At 43.0% G+C, this 24,233-nt stretch overlaps 1 protein-coding gene across 1 annotated transcript; it reads right to left on the bottom strand.

The window, feature by feature from the left end:
* Positions 1-621: 621 nt before the first annotated feature.
* Positions 622-18,582, bottom strand: SUCLG1 (succinate-CoA ligase GDP/ADP-forming subunit alpha; the record flags this gene model as incomplete). The annotated part of the gene is made up of 9 exons (XM_081998984.1): positions 622-713; positions 2,758-2,946; positions 3,422-3,573; positions 4,204-4,287; positions 6,603-6,660; positions 6,749-6,961; positions 7,486-7,602; positions 8,484-8,587; positions 18,531-18,582. The coding sequence occupies 9 exons, from the start codon at positions 18,580-18,582 to the stop codon at positions 687-689; spliced, it is 996 nt and encodes a 331-aa protein (XP_081855110.1). The 3' UTR covers positions 622-686.
* Positions 18,583-24,233: the final 5,651 nt, after the last annotated feature.

Here is a 24,233-nt window from a genome sequence, read left to right as displayed (position 1 = left end):
CCTTTTCATAGTTACAGACGATTTTGATTATACATTTGCATGGGAAATTAGATTAATTTTTGTGAATAAAAATTTCATCTCTCCACACAACAAACAGAATTCCTTGCCAGTAGAGGACTACACTGTGCACAGCTCATCAGCCTTGAAAAGAAAGTCCAGACTTCAGGCATATCCAGCTACGAGGATCAACAAGCAACCCCCTCAGATCCAGCAGCTTTGGTTTAATGGACGGAAACTTTGGCCTATTGTTCAAACAAACATGCTAGCAATGAACAAGTAAGACTGGACTTTTTTAAAAATAAAGTGAAGTGTGATATGTGCATAAAGTCAGTGTCTTAATCCTTAAAAGCATTTCTATAAGCAACTTTACCTTAAAAATGGGCAGTGCTTATGTTACAAAAGATTATCTTGTTTGTGATGATTGAAGAAATGGCTCTGCTTCAGGAATTCAAAAGATGAATCAGATTTAGTAGTAGATTTATTAATTTGCTGTGATTTACAATGAGGTGATAATGTCTGAACCAAGGAGACAGCAAAATAGGTTTAGCCAGGAGGTTTATGGCTTCCAAGTCAAATTCAAGGACCAGTGTCAGTCATTTGGGCAACTGAAGATTAGCAAACAAAAGATAAGCGGTGGTCAGGTGCTGCACTGATGTTTTGGAGACAGCATTCCAAAATGTCTTCTCTTACAGCAATTTCCTTTTCTCAAACTCCTGCAAAGAGCACACAGACATTACCAGTGGGAAAAAAAAGAAAATGCTTCTACTACTATTTAATTTTAAATTACTTTGTATTTATCTTAGCAAATCTGATTTCAGGAATTAAAAAACTTGAATTAAAAATTTAAAAATAAGATGCATAATGTATGCAAGTTAGGGGAAAGGAGAGTAAGTATGCTCCCACCTCACATTAACAAACCAGCTATGAAAAACTAGTAGTGCTAGACTGCAGTCAGTGCACTGCACTTGGATTGCAATGCTGTCACAGAATTACAGAATCATTAAGGTTGGAAAGGACCTTTAAGATCACCGAGTCCAACCGTTAACCCAACACCACCATGTCCCCTAAACCATGTCCTGAAGTGCCACATCCACACATTCTTTGAACACTTCCAGTGATGGTGACTCCACCACCTCCCTGGGCAGCCTGTTCCAATGCTTGACCACTCTCTCAGCAAAGAAATTTTTCCTAATATATAATCTAAACCTCCCTGGTGCAACTTGAGGCCATTTCCTCTCATCCTATCACTAGTTAATTGGGAGAAGAGACCAACACCCTTGTTGCCACAACCCCCTTTCAGGTAGCTGTAGAGAGCGATGAGGTCTCCTCTCAGCCTCCTCTTCTCCAGACTGAACAACCCCAGTTCCCTCAGCCGCTCCTCAGAAGACTTGTGCTCCAGACCCCTCACCAGCTTCGTTGCCCTTCTCTGGACACGCTCCAGCACCTCAACATCCTTCTTGTAGTGAGGGGCCCAACACTGAACACAGGATTCAAGGTGCGGCCTCACCAGGGCCGAGTACAGGGGCACAATCACTTCCCTACTCCTGCTGGCCACACTATTCCTGATACAGGCCAGGACGCTGTTAGCCTTCTTGGCCACCTGGGCACACTGCCGGCTCATGTTCAGCCGGCTGTCAACCAGCACCCCCAGGTCCCTTTCCGCCGGGCTGCTCTCTAGCCACTCCTCCCCAAGCCTGTAGCGTTGCATGGGGTTGTTGTGGCCAAAGTGCAAGACCCTGCACTTGGCCTTATTAAACCTCATACAGTTGGCCTCTGCCCATCGATCCAGCCTGTCCAGATCCCTCTGCAGAGCCCTCCTGCCCTCCAGCAGATCAACACCCCCACCCAACTTGGTGTCGTCTGCAAACTTACTGAGGGAGCAGTCAATTCCCTCATCCAGATCATCAATAAAGATATTGAATAAGACCAGCCCCAGAACCGAGCCCTGGGGAACACCGCTTGTGACCGGCCGCCAGCTGGATTTAATGCCGTTCACCACAACTCTCTGGGCTCGGCCATCCAGCCAGTACCATTTGCTCCCAGGCATAGCATAACAGGCTTGAAAAACACTAATTCTGCATAAGAACTGCAGTAGACTCCTTACAGTAAAGGATTCAAGCCAGGGAAGCAATGAAGTAAAGATTCTCATTTTAGTAAAGGAAAAAACACAACCGAAGGAGGGAAGAATCCCACAGCGGTCTGTGAAGATGCTATACTATATGGTCACCACAGGAAAAAAAAAACCACCTAACAGCTGAATTATGCATTTCCTCTAGCTGCAAAGCAATGCCTTCTTCTGGATATGAATTAAGAAAAATGCACATAACCCTATTCTATACACAAGTTTTTCAGCTGTATGCTTTCAACCATAATTCTGAATTAGTCCTTAGAACAGATAGATGCCAAGGCTTTCCTTCCTCAGACACCCTACTTTCAAAGAATGTTTTCATATTTTAAATTCATTCAGTTTCTTTGAATCCAGAAAACACAATTCAACAAGTTGCTATACTTGAAAGCAAAATGTAATCTCTTCTCTATTTTGCTACGTTTACTTTTCTATAAAGGCAACATTACATAAAACTACATGCGCATATTATCTAAGTAATAACTGCAGCTTTTTCAGTCAATAAAGTTCTAACGTTTAACCAGGTTCAGAGCAACAGAATATTTGGGTAGAGATGTTGTCTCAACCTGTATTCCCTTAGAAGTAGCTTCTCGCTCTGGATAAGTATGTATACCAATTTCCAAGCAACAAACCTTGTAGATGGTGCTACCCAGCTGAGCAGGAGACATGCTGACAACAACACCGGCGCTCTGAAGAGCGGCTATCTTCTCTTTAGCTCCACCCTTTCCCCCAGCAATGATTGCTCCAGCATGACCCATCCGCCTGCCTGGAGGAGCAGTCAGACCAGCTATGAATGACACTACTGGCTTGGCATTTGGACCCTGTGAAGAAAGAAAAGATACTGTTTTACAATGCGAGAGAGTAAGATAAAAAGTAATTCCAGATGGCAGATTATTTTTTTTTTTAACTATCAACTAGCCAGGCAAAACAGATAGAAACCTCAGACAACACAGAACCAAGAGTCTAAAGAGTATGGAATATTTTCTCTCCTGGTAAGTATCATAAACCAGAAACAATCAGAAATTTTAAAACATCTCTCTACAGAGCCACATATATTACAATAAACAGAACGTTCACTACAAATATCATTACAGGACTAAAAACCTAAAGTTGACACTGCTCTCCACTTAGATTTCATCTGGATAAAGCTCCTAATTTCAACTCTTTCTCATTAATAAAAGTAGTAATCTGTGGGGTTTTTGTAAATAGAGATTAGAGATTGAACTAAATTTTCCTTGATATGGCAAAAGATGGCTAAATACCAAGGTGTCTAGAAGCAAGCTGTTTAAGACTTACAGTATTATTTTCTTTCAAGAATGCTGCTGCATCTTCTTCAGCATTTCCTCCAATTTCCCCAATCAATATGATCCCCTCAGTATGAGGATCCTTCAGGAAGACATCAAGGCAGTCAATAAAATTAGTTCCATTGAAGGGATCACCTCCAATCCCTGAAAAAAATTAAAAACCACAAAAAAAGACTAATTCAAGATAATGATATCACATTTACTATAAAAGTTTCACAGTAAATTTCAGAATGAAGAGTATTCCTAAAGGCTTATGAGAGGGGCAGCTCTGAAGGTTCTTCCCAAGTCAGAGTGCCAAATTCCTGCTCTAAGTATCTCCCCCACAATTTACAGAAAGGTTTGATATCTGAATGATCACCTTTCAAACCATAAACAAAATATTATGCCTTATACAGAGGCTCTGTATGAGACAGCTGGACCAATACCCTAGCTCTAGAATTTTGCTGTAAGAAAAATTAATTTACTTTACATACCCAACTAAATGCCTAAGAATGTCCTATTCCTTTAAAATATTAAACTTCTTGGGAAAATTTGTTTCCAAATTGACATCATATTTGCTAGTAGTTCTCTGTTCTAAGCTGGTTTTTAGGCTTTTATTAATCCGACGTGGAAATAACAAAGGAGGGCTATACTCTTCACAGCACACAGGGACCTCATTTCTCAACATAACTACCATTCAGCAATTTCTTGCAAAAAGAAATTACTTTGGAGTTCTTCTTTTAAAAAAAAAGCAGATTAGTCTAGGTGTAACAGGCTGTTTCTGAGGAAACCTACCAACGCAGAAAGACTGCCCCAATCCAACTTGCGTTGTCTGATGAACAGCTTCATATGTCAGTGTTCCAGATCTTGACACAATACCTTTAGGAAAGAAAAGGAGATAAACTTAATACTAACATCGCTAACTAAGTGCATAACTAGAGGAGCTGTTCTTGAAAATCACCTTAATAAACTGAACATGAGATGCCAGGTTTTCCAGCTATCCTTGCCAAAATATAAAAAACTCTACAGAAGATTCTATCTGTACAATTTCTTAGTTGGCATTTTTTGACAATTGTTAACAGACTAAACCTGCCCAGAAAGTCAGTAATATTGGCTGACACGGCATTCCTCATGCTACAGCTTTACCAGAAAAGAAAACTAAAAAAATTAGAATATACTTCTTGCCGTGTATGTGAGTAGCTGATGCACTGAGCTTGAAAGAGAGTTGCAGCTCATCAGTTAATGAAAGAATTCCGTATTAACCACGCCTCCAGTATGGCCAGGAACATGAAGAGATCCTCCAGAACAGAAATAAGCTGCACAAATGCAAGTTATCACTATTAAGGCATTTGTTGCTGCAGTTCACTGCTCTAAAATCCACATCCAGCATTTACATTGTAATATTTCAAGAGACCACAACCCTAGTTTTAAATTCAGGATGGAAGATAATACAGAGGCTAGATCAGGGACAAAATATTTGCATGTTTTTTTGTTCATTTTCCCAAGTGAAGATTTCTGTTAATACTACAAGAGGGAAGGTTTCCAGGAAAAACAGACATCATATTCCATCTACTTCAAGCCATCTAACAAGGAACATAATAAGTATATTGCATGAACAGAGGAAAAAATACACCACTAGACTAACAACCCTGGTTTTATCAACTGTTTATACTGTTGGACAGCGCAGATGTCTATTAGCAAAGGTTTTTTCTTGCTATGTTTGCAAAGGGCTTCCTGTTTACTATTAAAATCAGACTGCCTCACAGAAGCTACAGGTAAAGGTCCCGAGACTGCAGCTATTTTATAACTTGCATCCCAAGATTATCAAATGATTCTTGGATGTCTCGCAGTAATAGAAAGCTGGGGAGCATATCACCAGAGGTCATCACGTTTAACAAAGTTGGGAGGATGGTAAAGTCACATTTTTATTCCCTGATCCTTGGATCATCACTGAAAAACATTACCAGCAATGCCGAGGCAGCTGGATTCAGGATTTTAAAGATTCTTTTGCACTTGATGTGCCTTGCATTCAGATTCTAGTATCTTATGGCTACAATACTTTTCTTGTAGATATAGAAAATCTTAACAGAACTTTGATTCAGAAGGGAGCTCAGGGCAACATCGGTTGATGCTACCTTTTCCAGCCATTGAGCAATGTCTTGACGGTATCCACAAAGGGCATAATTGCAATCATCTGATATTTCAATTTCAGGTTTATAGGTACTTCTGAAAGCTGGAGGTGCGATATGCGTGTTAATGCATCCTCCAGCATTCACTAGGTGCAGTTTATTCTTAAGTCAGAAGTGGTTAAGTAGCAGAGAGAGTTTCTCATGCTAGAAAAACTGCACCAAGTCCATGTAGCTGAAGAGCACCGAACTGACTTTCCCACAGTAAACACACTTTTCATTAAAAAAAAAGGTAATGTTGCAAAGGGTACTGTGCTCAAGTTAAACTGGTTACCCTGCTGACAGAAAACAGCAACATACGCTGTCTACCACGTTTCTGAAGCTCCATTTAAGTACAAATGCATGTTTTGGAAGAATTTTCTTTACAGGTCCTGAAGAGCATTATTTTTAAAATAATTGAGTTGTTCTTTCTATGGTTTAGAACAAAGAACTAACAGAAGTCAAGACAAGGGACTTGCATGCAACAGGGTGTGTAACTAACGTATGATTATGAAGAAGTCACTGCCCTTCTGACCTTAATTCCACTGTCTGAGAAGTGGGTGTATTTGTCACTTCCACTTGCCATGGTACAGTTGCCTAAATTATCATGTTATAAACTTGCCTGTAATCTCTTCTTTTTGCTGTAATACTGAGCTTACTGTAGGTTTAGGATCCTAGTCCTCAAGACCCAAGCTGTTGGAAGGAATAGTGTTGCAGAACTTAGTGCTCTCAAATCACAAGATAAATGGAGGTATCCTCAAAGAAGAGTGTTAAGGAAATTAAGACAATCACATTACCCAAGGGAACTTCCAATTGCTTTGCCTCTACCATCAGTACTCAGTGCCTGCTATGGTAGACTGACTAATTTTGGCCTTCAGGATTGATAATGGCAAAGTTCACTTACGAACTGAAAGACAGACAAGTTGTTATGCAACTGTCTTCAGGGCAGGATGTGACTAGCCTCATGAGTAAGAATACTAGAGTACCAAACTTCAATTTTAGATGATGCATAAATATTCAAAAACTCACCAATTCTCCCCTTCTTGTGAATGTGACCAGGCATGATACCAATTTTACATTCTCCAGGCTAAGGAAAGAGTGGGAGAAGTCAGATGGAACATTCAAACCACCACTAAGAATGGTTCAGCCTTGGAGAAAATCCAGAAGTCACTTACATTGATGACTCCAGGGCAGTTTGGGCCCACGAGTCGAGTCTTGTCCTGCCGAAGCAGTCTGTGTTTAACCCGAACCATGTCCTGCTGGGGAATACCTTCAGTAATGCATACAACTAAGGGCATTTCTGCATCGATTGCTTCATTGATCGCAGCAGCAGCAAACGGAGGAGGTACATATATAACAGTGGCAGAAGCACCGGTTTGTTCTTTGGCCTACAATGGACGTAACAAAAGATATCAACCATTTAGTGGGGTGGAAGAGAACATCTGACAACTAGTCATTTAAAATATGTCCATTCACAAGCATAGATTAAGTGAATGGATATGGATTAACTTACTACAATCAAAGCAAGTGTTAAATTCACTGAAGATGGGACACATACAGCACAACTAGGGAACTGACAACTAACCACTGTCAGGACGGATCTGCCCCACGAACACCACCATAAAAACCCTTAGATATTAGTTTGCCAAAAATTCATCATACACACCAGAATCAATCAGAAACTAGTTGCATGTTGCATAAAGTAAGTGTATCCAGACTCTGTGAACTTCACAGTGGAAGCCAAACTCAGGCTTGACCACACTGAATGCTCCCTCTTTTACAAAGCTTCTATTTCATTCCTTGCACAGTGACATGCATGGCTCAAATATTTGTCTCTTCAGTGTGAGCAATGAAATAGGAAGCCCTTCAGCAGCATTAAATTGTCTGCTCTGCAGTCATTGCTGCAAATTACCTCCTTCACAGAATTAAACACAGGCAGACCCAGATGAGTTTTTCCCCCTTTCCCTGGAGAAATTCCTCCAACTAGATTGGTGCCATAGTCCAATGCCTGCTGGCTGTGAAAGGTGCCCTATGAGATAGAAAACAAGTAAAGTTAGAAGACATGTAATAGCAAATAAAATGAACCAAAAAAGTTGATGAGGCAATTTATGGCACCTAGATTTGCAATGAGAAGGCAAGTTTTCACTACATATATGCAACCATCTATTTTGAAGAGTGCATCAACATGTTTTAAATGGATTCAGAATATGCTATGCTTTTTCTTTTAAATCGGAGCACTGTAGTAGCACACTAAAGGCTATTTTGTTGTGCATTGCTAATACACCTGCAGGCAAAGCAGCCACATTTTATTTTCCATATCAAGCCTGGCAGATGACAAACACTATAATGAAATAGAAGAAATTAGCATTCTTATCCATGACTAGCTGATAGTTCTAGCAAAAGCAGTCTTCTCCCCTTGCAAACGTATAAAAAAGCAAATGTGAGAAAATTATTATTAAATATCCTGAAATAAAACAGAAATTTAATTCATAGGCATTGACATTCAAAGGCATTTGTGAAAGAAGCACTTCTACAACATTAAGGCTTTTGTAGTGTTTTGCAAATCTCCCTTTAAAAAGAAACCCGTTCAGCTGTATACAATAAAAAGGCTTAAGACCAAAACCAACAACAACAATAAAAAATAATATAATAGACATGACTCAAAACCAAATTTTAAGCTTGTGCACAAGTGAAAGAAAATTACCTAGTCTATTGAATTTAAGGAAAGAAGTCTATTTGGACCAAAGAAAAGAAACTACATTGCTGAAGGGACTTTCCTGATCATGAAGTCCAGCTTCCTATCAACACAGGCAAAGCCAGTATATAATCCCTTTTAAATGTTATTATGGTTTTTTGCCAACTAACTTTCTGAACCGAAAGGGTGACAGAAGAAATAGTTCATATACGTACCTGTTTGCCTGTAAAACCCTGACAGATAACCTTTGTATTTTTGTTAATATACAGATTTTTCCTTGATGCCGTGTAGGAGCAGTGTCGAACTCCATTCTGCTGCACTAGAGAAAAAAAAGGAGAGAGAGGACGAACCATTAATCTACTGCTTGCTTACACTCCAAGTCAGAAAACATCCTATTAAGTAAGTGCATATATATTAATGCCTATATCAAAAGATTAATTGATCCAGTAGTTCATGTTTTCAAAAAGCAGCTCTGAAAGTTGTAAGTATTTAGGACTTGTTACTCTAAGATATTAAACACCTGTAGTTCACTCTACCTGTCATTGTGATTTCTCAGTTTGCTAGGAATCAGGGTAGGTATCTCTCATATTGGGTACTTAGTATCAGAACTCCAGTCGTGACAAACAACAGACGGAAACATCATCTTAACCACTATTTTCATTTGCGAATGAGCATGTTTTTGTCCTCTTAAGAAATTCTGCAGAGTGACAAAGCAGAACTAAAACCCCGATACCGTAGAGGCCATTATAACATAAGTACTATGTTATACCTTCTGTGAACATAGCACAGTAGACAATGAGAGATACTGAAGAGATCAAGGGTCCCTCAGCCCAAGTGAAACCTAATGCCAAGCAGGACACACAGCAAGAGACCTTTTTCCAACAGATGCCTAACTACAGGAGCCTAGGCACCACTGCTTGAAATGCACTTGGGCTCGTGAGAAAATACAGCTCTCCAGATACTCCTCTAGAACCACTTTCAATCTAGTTCTCACAACTCTAGTACTGAAAAAACAAAACAACACAACTACAGAAAAACAGCACAGTGCATGCTGGTATCAAAAAGACAAGGAGAATGACTGCATCTCTGCTGAAAGGAAAGATATGTTGACATCAAATGATGAAAAAAGAAATGCACAAGAACATTACCATGCAAGAAAGCTTGAGATGAGGAAGAAAAAGAGGTCTTCTGGTATAAAAAGGATGCGTGTGTTGCCTAGAGTCATTGCCATATGCTTTTTCAAACACCAGAGTTTTGAGGGGATCAGAACCAATCTACTCCCTGCAAGTGTTTTAAATAAAAACCTTTTTTTGTGCTCAGAGTGAACATAGGAGGGTACAATCCTAATACAGAAACTAACATCAGTATGTTACTATATACCTCTTTAGCTCTTTTAAAACTTTACTACTTAAGAGTTGAGGAAATAAAAAGTGAAGCTGAAATAAAAATAAGAAATTCTGAACCATGGTCCCTGGACTGTTCCACATACCTGCTCAGGCATGCCTGAACAAAGGAGGGATTTCTTTTTTCTTTTTCTATTTTTAGAAAGGAAGCAAAAACTATCAAATGGAAAAAAGGAAAAACATTCTTCAATATAAGCTGCTAACGCACAGAATTTATTGAGATGCATTATTAACATTTTGTAATAACACAATTTCTATGGGGTAGTAAAACAGTGCAGAAAATTTAAGATCCATGTATATACACATTTCTATCAGTTACATTGGACTCTTCCACAGGTACTTTTGCCAACTAAATTTTAGTGATACACTGCTTTTATACTTTACTCCGGCCACAGTTGTAAAGGATAACAAAAAATGCTTCTATAAATATTTTAACAACAAAGAGAGAGGCAAGGAGAATCTCCATCCCCTACTGGATATGGCGGGGAACATTGTCTCCAAGGACGAGGGCAAGGTTGAGGTACTTAATGCCGCCTTTGCCTCAGTCTTCAATAGCCAGTCCAGGTATCCGCAGGGTATTCAGCCCCCTGAGCTGGAAGATGGGGATGGAGAGCACAATAACCCGCCCATAATCCAGGAGGAAGCAGTCAAGGACATGTTAAACCACCTGGACACCCACAAGTCTATGGGGCCTGATGGGATCCACCCGAGAGCAGTGAGAGAGCTGGTGGAGGAGCTTGCCAAGCCACTCTCCATCATTTATCAGCAGTCCTGGTTAACAGGGGAGGTCCCAGAAGACTGGAGGCTTGCCTTTCTGTCTACAAGAAAGGCCAGAAGGAGGATCCTGGGAACTACAGGCCTGTCAGCCTGACCTCTGTACCGGGGAAGACCATGGAGCGGTTTGTCTTGAGAGTGCTCACAGGGCATGTGCAGGACAACCAAGGGATCAGGCCCAGCCAGCATGGGTTCATGAAAGGCAGGTCCTGCTTCACCAACCTGATCTCCTTCTATGACCAGGTGACCCGCCTAGTGGATGAGGGAAAGGCTGTGGATGTTGTCTACCTGGACTTTAGTAAAGCCTTTGACAACGTCTCCCACAGCATTCTCCTGGAGAAACTGGCGGCTCGTGGCTTGGACGGGTTTACTCTTCGCTGGGTGAGGAACTGGCTGGATGGTCGAGCCCAGAGAGTTGTGGTGAATGGCGTTAAATCCGGCTGGCGGCCGGTCACGAGTGGTGTTCCCCAGGGCTCGGTTCTGGGGCCAGTCTTGTTCAATATCTTTACTGATGATCTGGATGAGGGAATCGAGTGCTCCCTCAGTAAGTCTGCAGACGACACCAAGTTGGGTGGAAGTGTTGGAGGGTAGGAGGGCTCTGCAGAGGGATCTGGACAGGCTGGAACGATGGGCAGAGGTCAACTGTATGAGGTTTAATAAGGCCAAGTGCCGGGTCCTGCACTTGGGTCACAACAACCCCATGCAATGCTACAGGCTTGGGGAGGAGTGGCTGGAGAGCTGCCCGGCGGAAAAGGACCTGGGGGTGCTGGTTGACTGCTGAATATGAACCAGCAGTGTGCCCAGGTGGCCAAGAAGGCCAACAGCGTCCTGGCCTGTATCAGCACTAGTGTGGCCAGCAGGAGCAGCGCAGTGATTGTGCCCCTGTACTCGCCACTGGTGAGGCCGCACCTCAAATCCTGTGTTCAGTTTTGGGCCCCTCACTACAAGAAGGATGCTGAGGTGCTGGAGCGTGTCCAGAGAAGGGCAACGAAGCTGGTGAGGGGTCTGGAGCACAAGTCTTCTGAGGAGCCGTGGAGGGAACTGGCGGTGTTCAGTCTGGAGAAGAGGAGGCTGAGGGGAGACCTCATCGCTCTCTACAACTACCTGAAAGGGGGTTCTGGCGACAAGGGTGTTGGTCTCTTCTCCCAAGTAACCAGCGATAGGACGAGAGGAAATGGCCTCAAGTTGCGCCAGGGGAGGTTTAGATTGGATATTAGGAAAAAATTCTTCACCGAGAGGGTGGTCAGGCATTGGAAGAGGCTGCCCAGGGAGGTGGTGGAGTTGCCATCTCTGGAAGTGTTCAAAGAACGTGTGGATGTGGCGCTTCAAGACATGGTTTAGGGATCATGGTGGCGCTGGACTAATGGTTGGACTTGATGATCTTGAAGGTCCTTTCCAACCTTAGTGATTCTGTGATTCTATGTAAAGAAATGAAAAGAAAAATAAAACCATGCCAGAAGAAGCCTACAGACATCAGTGCTATTGCTAAATCTGAAGTCTTTACTGTATTCTTAAAAAGTGCTGACAGAAACACAGGACTTCAACTACAACCACCTCTTGCCACTCTCTGTGGCTGCTGTGGCAGCACATCATCTTCCGACCAACATAATTGTTTGATTTTGCTAGATTTTAAAGAGAAATGTACAAACTAGCATGCAGTAAACTTGAAGAAAAGTGGTAAAAGTGCATGTCAGCATATTGACTATTAGGGTTTTAACCTAAATCACATCTTTATCCACAAATACTGTTGCAGGACTTTTTATGCCAAAAAAAATACAAAGCAGTAATGGACAAAATATGTCTGAAGCTAAGATTTAATGACTAGGGTTGTGAGTTCATCTGTGGAAGGGTAGAGGAAAGTCTTGCTGACCAACTGCCACAGCTACAAAAGACAACACAGCATGGTCTTCATGCTCAGCCAACGGCTTAGCCTTCCTAGACAAGTCTGCAACGCCCTGCACTCAACAACCCCCAGCTGCAACACCAAACCCCTCAAATGCACAACTGGCAAACAGCGGCCTGCCTTCAGCAAAGAAGGGACAAAATAAACAGAGAAGCAGCTGACCTGCTGGTTAGGAGAACAGGGTATCAGTCTGCCTGATCCCAGCCATTCAGGCAATCCTTTACAGGCATGGGATACGACTGGGTGAAACCCAACCTGAGAAAAGCAGAGGACAATCCACCTCTGAAGAAGCTCTTACAGTCAAGACCTACCACCAGCAATGCCTTGCGGAGAACAGTCTGGGCTTCCAGAAGTATGGGAGTGCATGTTTTGAAAGCCCTCTGATGGGCCTGCAAGGGTAAAGAATAAACATCTTCAAATCTAAGTTTTACACATATTGTCTGTGCTTCAACACTGACAAATCCACCTGCAAAACAAGAGAGGGCAGCTTTCCAGGCACACAGCATGCACTCAATAATTTCAGTATTTTGAAATAAAAAATGAAAAAAATTCAATCTTTGACAAATAGTCACTCCTTTCTCTATACCATAAAAGCAATTCTACAATCCCAGTTCAGCTTTCTATTCCATATCTATTTTCAGATATTTATAACCTTGCACAAAAACATTTTTGAAAGCTTGTCAATTCTCAGTTTTGAGAAGTCTATATAGATATATTTTTCAAGGATAAGAAGCTTTTGAGCATTTTCCAAGCTATCAAAGTACAAAAAAAAAATTTAGGATTTTTGGCACTGATAACTAAAAGACAGCTTCAATTCCAAGCTTTATATGGATTTACTCTTGAAAACTGTATGTGCTTCTTACATGACTGAAGAGCCTTGGTTCAGAGAAAATAGAGCTGGTTCAAAAAAGCCTGGCCATAGGCTTGAGCTGTTTGCTGCCTTCAGAGAGAGGCAGCTTAGCATGAGCACATGTCTAAGGAGGGATACATTTTTGAAGAAATTAAAAAAAAAAAAAAATCACCTTGAACTTTCTGGGCAGGATGAGTCTGAGTTTTTGGGGGTTTTTAAACTGATGTGATACAGCTCTGTACTTCTTTCCATGGCTTTGTCTGAAGCAGAAAAGTTTGCCCCAGTTATCAGTACAGTAGGAGCAGCAGAGGGATCGATCAAGATGAGGTTCTGCTGTACATGGCACAAACAGCAAGTCCCGGGTGCAAACAGCTGGCAATTTAAATAGTTAAGATAGATATAAGATGAGAAGGAAACAGGTGGAAAATCAAAATGGTATGCCTAAGTTCACAGCAGGTAAGTCAGAAATAGAATCCAAGTCTCGATCTCCACTCAGGACCTTCATTCAATAGCTCGTACTGCTTCACAACTTCCAACAGCCGTTCACGCAATTGCTTTTACTAGAACAAATTAGGTTGCCTGAGCGTAAATGCACGTTACTTCAAGAAGACAGAACAAAAAAAAAAAAAAAAAAAAAAATTTGCTCTTCTGCTTACCAGGAGTCAGACATGAACCAGTAAAAACCAAATTCATTGGTGATGCTATTTTAATGCACACATAATAAGTTACAGGCCAAGTTACAAAGGTGCAGGCTCCAGCTGAAGCCCTAGAGCATAAGGGCAACTCTTATCAAATCCAAATCTTACCGAAAGCACACTGAACTGCTGTATTTTTTATAATCAGAGGTCTAACTAATATTACTGTGTCCAACCAAGGCCCATAATAGATCTTTTGAAAAGAGTATTAAAACTAAAATAAGAAACTGGATAATCTTTCCCAGGCAATCCCCTTCACTTCAGTCCCATCCCTGTTCTATTTTGCCTAGTTAAATCTGGTGTAAAAAAAAGTTATGCCAATAACAAGATGCATTTATTTTGGCTTTCCAGTACTTTAGCTTCTACATAGCTAAAGAGATGTACTGTGGCAAGAACCTATTTTAGTCCATTGTACAGGACAAGCAAGTATCCATGAAAAGCACTCAAATACCAAAGCCCTGCTGTCGCAGGATAGATTTGAAAAGCACAATCTAAATTTAGCAGAGGGGTATAAGCCTGTATATAAAACATCAGTTGTTTTACAGTAAAGAAATCTTACTAGAAACTAAGAGACAGAATTACCTCCAACACATACACTGCTGGTAGTTACTCTTGTATTTCCAGGGAACAAGGCGCCAGGCGAGCACAGAACTCACTGGAGTCCAAGTAACAGGAAAACCCAGCTACATTTACTTCTTACAAGAGAACTCACAATTTGTAGCCTTGAGCAGGGCTTTAAGCTCGCTTGTGTATTACAACTAAGAAGCCTTTCTAGAAAAATACACTATTATTTATCATGAAGTCCAAACATGGAGTTACATGTTAAAAAGAAAACTAACCCATTTGCAAGGTATTTTAAAGCACACATCAAATGTAAATACTGTTTACACTGAGCTTTCAGGCATTCATTGAGCAGCAACACCTCCTAAGCACAAATCTCATTTAAAAGGATACAACCCAAGCTACATTTGCCCAGCTTATTTGTCTTGTGTAAGCCAGCTGGCAGTACAGATAATAAGCGCTAAATCTCTTTCTCACTCAAACTTTACAAAGCTGAAAACTTGTTATTTTCAGGACTTCTTGCAGGATTCCCTAGAGCTACAGACTGGAATTCAAGTCAGTGTGCCTCCCTCTTGCCCACATTTATCCCAGACAAAAAGAAAAGAATGTTTGGAAGCTGAGGTAGCATCTGAGGGTCCTCACAAAATGAGCACAATACAAAAGCATGGCAAAACAGCAGAGATGCCTTTCTAGAAGGACCTGAGCAGATACCTACATTGCCAGAAGACTGAAAAGTAGTAAGTGAAATTCTTCCTATATTGCTCCTTGAAATAGCCAGAGAACTTGGAGATGAAGGAAGATATTCTTTATCATTTCTATTACCTATGTAAGGAAAGAAGAAAGCCTTAGAAATCATACAGGCTCCAATACAGATGGGGAAAATGGAGGTCAGTGCAGGGGAAACTCAGGGAAGGACTGAGGTACAAAGAACACTAGTCAAAATGCTAAAAAGTGTTTTCCACACACCGCCCCCTTATTTCCCATCAGTTATGGACCTTCAGTTTGTTTCTGAGAAATCTTTTCAATATTTTGTACATGTTTAATTTGCATTTTATGACCATATCCTTTCTCCTTCCTCTGCCTACAAATTCATGGCCTGCAAAGGACAGAACAAAAACAGTTCTGGACAGCTTCTTATGTTACAGAAGAGTATGGACATTAAAAAAAAAAGTTTGGCAAAGGCCAACATGCTGCAGCAAATTTCAGAGTTTACCGACTACAAGCTCGATATTAACAAGAATATTCCACACACAGTTTCCCATCCTAGTTCCTTATTAGGTTTTAGTCTTCATTATCAGGCCATATGTATAGATTGACACACACAATTACACATGGATAATTCTCTCCCCTCCCCAAACCCATCTACAGAATTCACCCTTAAAGGTATCAGCTGCATGAGTCAAAGATGACCCTTATTGACAAAGAAGTTTTCATGCTATTGAGAGACTGCTCAGAATATCTCACTCCTGGTTTTAAAGAGGATTATGTGCTCAGAGAGGATTTTTAGGTATCACGTGCAAACCTCTCTTCTCTCACCCCTCCGTTGCCGAATTCCTCATAATTATGGAAAACCCCATTTATGAACATGGCATAGGAGTTGAGAAATTAACTAAATTAATCAGTCTGTAAAAGACAGATGCAATAACTATGCTACACCTACCATATTAAGCAAAACTAGGACTAACGAGCAAATGACGTTCAGAAAAATTTCAGTCCTTTCGACACACCTCTCCTTCCTAATCAAAAATCCCTGCTCATTGCGACGGACATTACTGGTTACATGGGGTCATGGGGGACACGGAGGCATTCAAGAGAAAAGCTTTCTCCTGAGCTTTTGAAGCTGAAACAAAGTGAAGCATCTCAGTGAAACTGCAGGCCCTTCAGGAAACAAGCACGTTCTTCTCAGCACAATTCAACTATTTCTTGTAAGGCAACAAACTGTTTTTCCCCATGTATACTCCACCAAGAACGTGTGCAGCTGAAGGTTTGGGAGCTTTCCTCCCCCTGCACTATTTACATAAAAAACAACTAATGAATTCTTCACTTTAGACTGTTATTTCTGCAGTCATTCTTTGCCAAAGTAAACAATTACATGAAATAACGTGAATAAATCTAAGAGTTCTACAAAGCCTTCTAACATGCTCGGAACATAAAATCCCAAATCCTGACTCTCTGTCACAGTTAAGGTGCCTACAGAGACTCTCTTCAAAGCACCGTATAGACCAGTATAGGTCTTTCGTGACTCTGTCCATATAGAAATAGTACTTTGAGCAAGCACTTACCATTCATTGACACATTTCATGCTATGTTTTCACAACTTCCTGAACTGAACCTTACGGATACACACCCATATGCATCGCTTTTGCAACGGAACGCAGTAGAAACTCATGATTTTAAATCACCGCTGAGAGAAGCAAATGTTGATTATTTGTTACTGAAAATGTATGTACAAAGTCCAAATTTAAGGTTTCGGCCGTCTTTTAAGATTTTGTAAAAAGTATCAAACCAAACAAAGAAAGGTTTCCAATGAAGGACTAGTTCATCTTGCAAGAGTTTCTGTAAAAGACTTCATGAACTGTTGCAAACAGAACACTTACTGAGCCACTTAGACCACTTCTTCCCCTCCACCCCCTCCAAGACCATCTTAATCACTTTTCCCTGAATTTCTTACTACTATTTGTAAAAGGAACAATGTAGATTTTTAACACTTTTAACTGCACCCAAGAGTAGCTTTGCTGTGAGTATAAATTAACCTAAATTGGAGGTGCTACGTTCCCATCTGTTCCCCTCCACCAAAACAAACTCTCATCGCACTCAGGGGAGCCAATTCAAAGAGCTGAACTGGCAGAAATTAACAGTACTGTAAGAAAATACAGTTTTCTGCTCCTGCTTATGGAAGACAAGAGGTAGGAATACCTGAGGGAATGGTAGATGTGCCACAGGAACAACTCAGACCAACTTAAAACGTTGTGGGATCATGTTACTAGACCCTAACCTGCAAGTTACTACCACATCGAGACATAAACACTTTGTGTGCAGTGAAATGAGGTAAGTTTAAGTTGTCCATTTATTCTCAACTGCAAGAACCAAGATTAATAGATCAATTCCTCAGTTTAGATTCCAAGAAACAGCTCTTGTGCCTAGGCATACCCATACTGATTTCGGTAGGGGATACAGCATTAACATCACACACACAAAAAAAAAAAAGCACACTGAAAAGAATAAAAAAATCACTTAATTTTTTAGTGTCATCTTCAGAACAACTCATATAAAAGCTTTCAAGCTAAAATAGTCGTCTCATACTGCTTCCGTGCTCCATAATTATAAGCTAATATTCTTATTCTTGACAACAAAAACAACTTTACCAACTTGTGTTGAAATCACAGGATAATTTTAGGGACCTCAAGAGGTCTCTAATCCAAACCACCACGCAAAGTAACTAGTTCCAACTCCATCAGCTTCCTCTGGGCCTCGTCGGGTTTTTAGCACTTCCGGGCATATAATAGAGAGAACAACATTTCTGGGTCCCCGTACCTGCCGCTGACCACCCTCAATGCGAAACTTTTCCTAACTTTTAAAAATCGTTTCGCTGCAGCCGTGCGTGCCCCGTGCCCCATACCGCCGTGGACCTCCGAGAAGAGCCTGCCTCCGCCTTCCCCCCACCTAACGCTCTGGAAGAGGGGCTGCCGGCCCTGGAGAACAGCACTCTGACCCTGCCTTGGGCCTTCCGCACGGAGGCTGAGGAGACCCGGCTCCGCCAGCAGACCGAGGCCCGGGAAAAGGCTTTGCTCGCCACACGTCCGCGCCCAGAGCCTTGGCGATGCCGCCGGGACAGGCAGGAACGCTCCCCCTCCCCGGGGTGACCTTGCCCCGCCGCAAGCCCGGCCCCTTCCCCTCCCGCGGCGGGCGGAGGCGGCCGGGCCGGGCCCCGCCGGCGGCGGCGGCGGCCGCGCCGCGCTCAGGCCCGCGGCCTATTGCGGACGGTGCGCCGCGGGGAGAGAAGGCCGCGGCGGAGAGCGGTTGCCAGGCAGCAAGGAGGACCCGGCGCGGGCGGGTGCCGGCGGCTCGGTACTCACGACAGAGGAAGCGGCCCAGGAGGCGGGCGGCGGCGCGGCTGCAGTGAGACATCGTCCCCTTCGCCAATGACACCGACCCGGCGGATCGCGGCGGGCGGGCGGCCCTGCGCGGCGCCTGAGCACTGCCCACCCCGGCGCGGCGCCGGGCAGCCCCGCGCGCCGATTGGCTCAGCAGGGAGGGCGCCCCGATTGGCGACAGCCAATCAAAGAAGAGCCGGCTGGGCGGGTCCGGAGAACGTCCCGCGGGGCATTGTGGGTGTCGTAGTCCGCGGCGGCCAGGGGTGGGAGGTCGGTAGACAAGGCCGTGCGGTGACAGGCCTGCCGCGGGAGGGAGGCGACAGCCAGCCCTGATAGCTCCTACCTTGTGCTAAGTTCCGGCCAAAACCAGTTTTTGATGGGTGCCTGCTGTGACTGACCCTTAAAAGCCATCATAGTCCATCAATAATCATGTTCGCCGGCAGTGTGCCTAGGTGGCCAAGAAGGCCAACAGCGTCCTGGCCTGTATCAGCACTAGTGTGGCCAGCAGGAGCAGCGCAGTGATTGTGCCCCTGTACTCGGCACTGGTGAGGCCGCACCTCAAATCCTGTGTTCAGTTTTGGGCCCCTCACTACAAGAAGGATGTTGAGGTGCTGGAGCGTGTCCAGAGAAGGGCAACGAAGCTGGTGAGGGGTCTGGAGCACAAGTCTTCTGAGGAGCCGTGGAGGGAACTGGCGGTGTTCAATCTGGAGAAGAGGAGGCTGAGGGGAGACCTCATCGCTCTCTACAACTATCTGAAAGGGGGTTGTGGCGAGGTGGATTTTGGTCTCTTCTTCCAAGTAACTAGTGATAGAATGAGAGGAAACGGCCTCAAGCTGCACCAGGGGAGGTTTAGACTGGACATCAGGAAAAATTTCTTTATTGAGAGAGTGGTCAAACGTTGGAACAGGCTGCCCAGGGAGGTGGTGGGGTCACCATCACTGGAAGTGTTCAAAAACGTGTGGACGTGGCACTTCGGGACATGGTTTAATGGGCATGGTGGTGTTGGGTTGATGGTTGGACTTGATGATCTTAAAGGTCTTTTCTAACCTTAATGATTCTTTGATTCTATGAATAAGTGGTCAGTAGAGGTGAGGAGAAGCATTTCCAAACAAGCCAAAGGAGTTTGCCGATGGGGAGGGTTCACTGCCAGCTATGGCTGTGGGGGCATGCAAAGTTCAAAAACAGTCATATTTTTCAGGGAAAGGTGCTATCTTCAAATTGAATAATTGTCCTGGTTTTAGCCAGGATAGAGCTGGTTTTCTTCACAGAAGCTAGTGTGAGACTGTGTTTTGGATTTGGGATGAGAAACTGTTGATAATGTGCTGATGTTTTGGGTTGTTGCTGAGCAGTCAAGGACAGTCCAGCTTCTTGTGCTGGCCTGCCAGCAAGCAGGCTGGGGGTGCACGGGAAGCTGGGAGGGGACACAGCTGGGACAGCTGACCCAGACTGGCCAAAGAGATATTCCCTACCATCCGACATCATGCCCAGTACATAAACTGGAGTTGGCCGGGGAGCGGAAATCGCTGCTCGGGGACGGGCTGTCGATCACTGGGTGGTGAGCAATTTCTGTATTGGGCCTCACTTGTTCTTGTACGTTCCTTTGTTGGTATTATCATTGTTGTTCCCTTCTTTCTTTCTGTCCTATTAAACCGTGTTTATCTCAACCCACGAGGTTTTTCCTAATTCTCTCCCCCGTCCCACTGGGGGAGGGGGAGTGAGCGAGTGGCTGCGTGGTGCTTAGTTGCCGGCTGGGTCTAAACCACAACAGTAATCAATATACGAACCCATATATAAATTAATTGGTCGATCAAATGAAATACATAACCCCTCTCTACAAGCCTGACCTTGTTTGTTGTTAATTTGTGTGAAGTGCTGCAGAAAGAGAATAAAAAACACCATCCCAACAGGGGAGGATCATTAAGTAAATGCTGTGAGGCACCAGGACGGCGCAAGGAGGACACAAGCGGTGATCCCAGGAAGAGCGACTCACCTGTAACAGTCAGCCGCATACGTGGCAGTCCTGAGTGTCCACTGATTTATTGGGGCTAAATGAGTTGAGATTATATCATTTTAAAAAAGGGTGGAGAACTGACAATCCATTTCTCATTTACCATGGGCAGGTTACTCACCTGGCAGATCCTGGGGTGGTAAAAGGAGTGTATTTGAATTAATCAAACAGCACAGTTCTGAAACAGTAATTAGTGTTTTCTTTCCTCCCTACAGAGATTCTTAACAGCAGCATTTTCTTTCTGCTAAACTACAGGGAGCATTTGTTCTGGAAGAGAAAATGGTCAATGAACCACAAGAAAGGCTCAGCTCCTATTTTTTGACGAGGGAGTTCAGGCAAACATTCACGAAAAGAGCATGAGCCAGGGACAGTGATTATGGGAGAGGCATTTCCAGAGCAAACGGAGGATCTGTCTGTACCTGGAACTTGTAGGAAAGTTAGAAAAATCAGGTAAAGCTGTGAAGTCAGCTCATTTATTAAAAAATGTGTAATTCTTGCAGCCATGAGCAAATTGACCTTGGGTCAGTGTCACAAGAAACCACTGAACTCTACAATGAGGCTTCCCACAATAGCTTTTAAAATGCTTTAACCTTACACCTGAGCTTTAGACACAGGTCAGTTCGTCACCTATGCCACCAGCTGCCTTCAGAAACAACACATGCATATATTTGTGTATCTGTGAGCAGAGGCATGTGGGAGGGGGGCAAAAAGAGACAAAGTATTCCTTTAGAACAAAAGTAAACATGCAAAGTCATACTCTTGATTTCATCCCAATTATTTCATTCACTTCATGTCCATAAAACTGAGGCCAGAATGAGGCTGTAATAAATAAATGAAGCAACCAAATGTTCAGCTTCTCATGAGGTATATATGGTCCCCTTAGGAGGACATACACACTGCTTTTATAAGGAACCCAGTCACTGCTAAAAGATTTATACCTGAATCCATTTTCAAATCAATTTTTCCTTGCCTTGAGGCTTTCACTAAGACTCTTGCGGGGTTTTAGAGTTTGAGTTAGATACCACTGTATTATGATTCTGTACACAGTTAGACTTTGCTTTTAGCAGTTTCTCAGCAAAACTTTTTGCAGGAGGGGGAGAGAGAGAAGCTGATCTAGAAAATAACACAAAATAAGAGTGAGACTGGATAGTAGAAAACCAAAGGGAACAATAAGAACCCCAACTGTTTCTAAGTGATCCCCTCACCTTGGTTTATAGGTGGCAGGACTGTCCCACTGCCAGGGGTCAGGGATGAGTCCCAGTTTTTGTCAACAGGGAGATCTGAAGCTTTTGAACCTAGCTAAGTTATACAGTGGGTTATTCTTTCTCTCCTTATTATGCTAAGCCATGTAGTGCCAGAAGTCCATTCGTTGGATATCAAACGCACTTAAAATAACTCAGGCATGCAGTCAAACAATATGACAAAATAAGGAGAACTGCAATTTTTTAGTGTTTTTAGTAGGATTGTGTACGATGAGCGTTTGAGTTGTTGTGGGTTTTTTCCAAATCTCAGTAACAGAAACATCTCCAGTCATTTGCATTCAAAACCTGAATGCATACAGAGTCTTTTGTATCTTAATACTGACACAAGTCATTATCACTCTAACAGTAAAAGTTTCGGGGCATGGAAACCAGCTGTACAATATATAATTGGCCAGACATACGTGGAATTGAGAAAAATAAACCTATTTTCATTTGTTTCAATGCAGTAGTTTGTTTTCTGTCAGAGAACACTCCGTCCCACCAACATTAATTTAGCTGATTTAATCACCTGCCTAGAAAGAAACCATTCAGCTCAGGGAGAAACAATACAGCAATTAGCAATGCTCAGGTATCTGTGACAGGGGCTGCCTTACAAAGTACAGGACAGACCCAGTACTGGCTCAGAGTGGGGTAGCCAAAGGATTAAGAAAGATTTGTGGACTTAATCTAAGAATAATACTTTTCAACCATTGCAGAAAGCCCAAAGGTCAGATGAGGGATGGAGTCTCTCCCTAATGCATTTTTAAGTAAGTGATTTCATTTTAAGAGCAACACAGATGCTGGAGCTGAACCTTATGAAAATCACAAACCCAGGGACAAACTGAATTCTACTGAAAATATTTTTTTTGCTTTCTTACTCATAGTTGGGCTTTAATCCTGTTTGAAAGCACATCTTCCTGATACTAAACACAAGACTTTCAGCTTAGTATCCCTCTGCAGGGGACTTGACCTTCCACTAGTAAAAAGCCCAAAGAAACATCATGTTAAAGTTTACCTAGGCCAGGAGTTCCAGCTCTAGCAGAAGACAAAAACACAGTCTGCTAACATTTTCCCTTTCGTAGATCTTTAGATGAAAGGGAGCTTCACTGCATGCACAAAATGCAACTTAGTTTGGTACTTCCTTAAAACCAATGGTGAAACTTTTATCTTTTCTTCTTTCAGATGCTGTCTGGGCAGTTGAAGGACCTGGGTGTGGTGCTTGGCTGGCTGCACGCTTCCTCTGGGTCATCACTGAAATCACTCAATCTCTCCCAGCCTTGGTTTATTCTGCATAAGAGAAGCCATTTCTAACACTTTGTTTACTTGTACCATCAGCCAAAAATGCGCAATGCAAATAAATCACCAACCTCTTAAATGTCTGGACTTACTAGCACTAAGAGCAGCAAAACACTTTAGACATTCAGTTTTTTCAGGCTGTCCTGTTTACACCTCAGAGTCCAGGTTTAATATTATACTGCAGAATAAAAACTGACTGTGCTCCAGGCACTGGCACTTAGAGACACCAAGATATAGTTGTCATCTGCACCAACCCTGCTGTGTCTCTCTTCTCCATGAGGCCTTGGTGGAGACAGTGACTGACAGTGCCTGCCAGTCTCAGCCTTCCTCGTCCACACGAGGAACTTGCCCATTAACTCACAAGCATGAGTTTCACATACAGGTTTCACACTGACCTTGGTCTTGCTGCAGATAACACAGGAGACGTGTTTAAACTGCAGCTCAATTCACTTGCTTGTGGACTGGCATCTCGTGCTGCCCGAGCCGCCCTGCAGCACCCTGAACAGCTTCTTTCTGCATCTCCAGGAAAGCTTGGGTTTCCTGTAAGTCCTGTATCCCATTAGCCAGTCCCCTGCAGAAGTCTCAGACACCCTAGGGCACCCCACATGGCACTAGACACCTATATTTAGACACCTAGTATGAGTCTTTGCTGTCTGAACAGTAAGCAGCTAAGGCTGAAATTCAGGTCCAGATTCAACCACCTGAAGGTGTCTGCATGGCAGGTGTGTACGTGTGTGCCATCCCAGCTCTCGTTGTGCCGGTGGAAACCTAGTCTGTGCAGTCAGCAGAGACAAGAGGGCAGTTCCCGCACTGTCTATAGGTGTCTGCTGCAAGGAGAGGGTTGAATATCTCTCTTGGAGCCCTCGCAGTGCTGGACAATCTCCATTAGCTGCAACAAAAGCTTAGAAACCCACCCACATGGAGGCAGCCCATGGTGGGTATGTCTCCAGGAGGTGTTTGAAGCTGGACCTGACTCCCACCCAAAAGCAGTTTGAACCCAGTGAAATGTGTTGCTAAGTCAGAGAGGCAGGGACAGGCAAGCTAATGCAGTGGTTGGGGAAAGGTTCCATTCCAAGCTTGTGAAATAATGGGACCTGCGGACCACGCCGAGTGGTCTGTGACAGCATGAAACTGGATTTA

This window comes from Phaethon aethereus (assembly GCF_964289735.1).
Source record: "Phaethon aethereus genome assembly, chromosome: 4".
Taxonomy (NCBI): Eukaryota; Metazoa; Chordata; class Aves; order Phaethontiformes; family Phaethontidae; genus Phaethon; species Phaethon aethereus.
The sequence above is the reverse complement of the archived record's forward strand: the minus strand, read 5'-3'. Positions and strand labels throughout refer to the sequence as shown.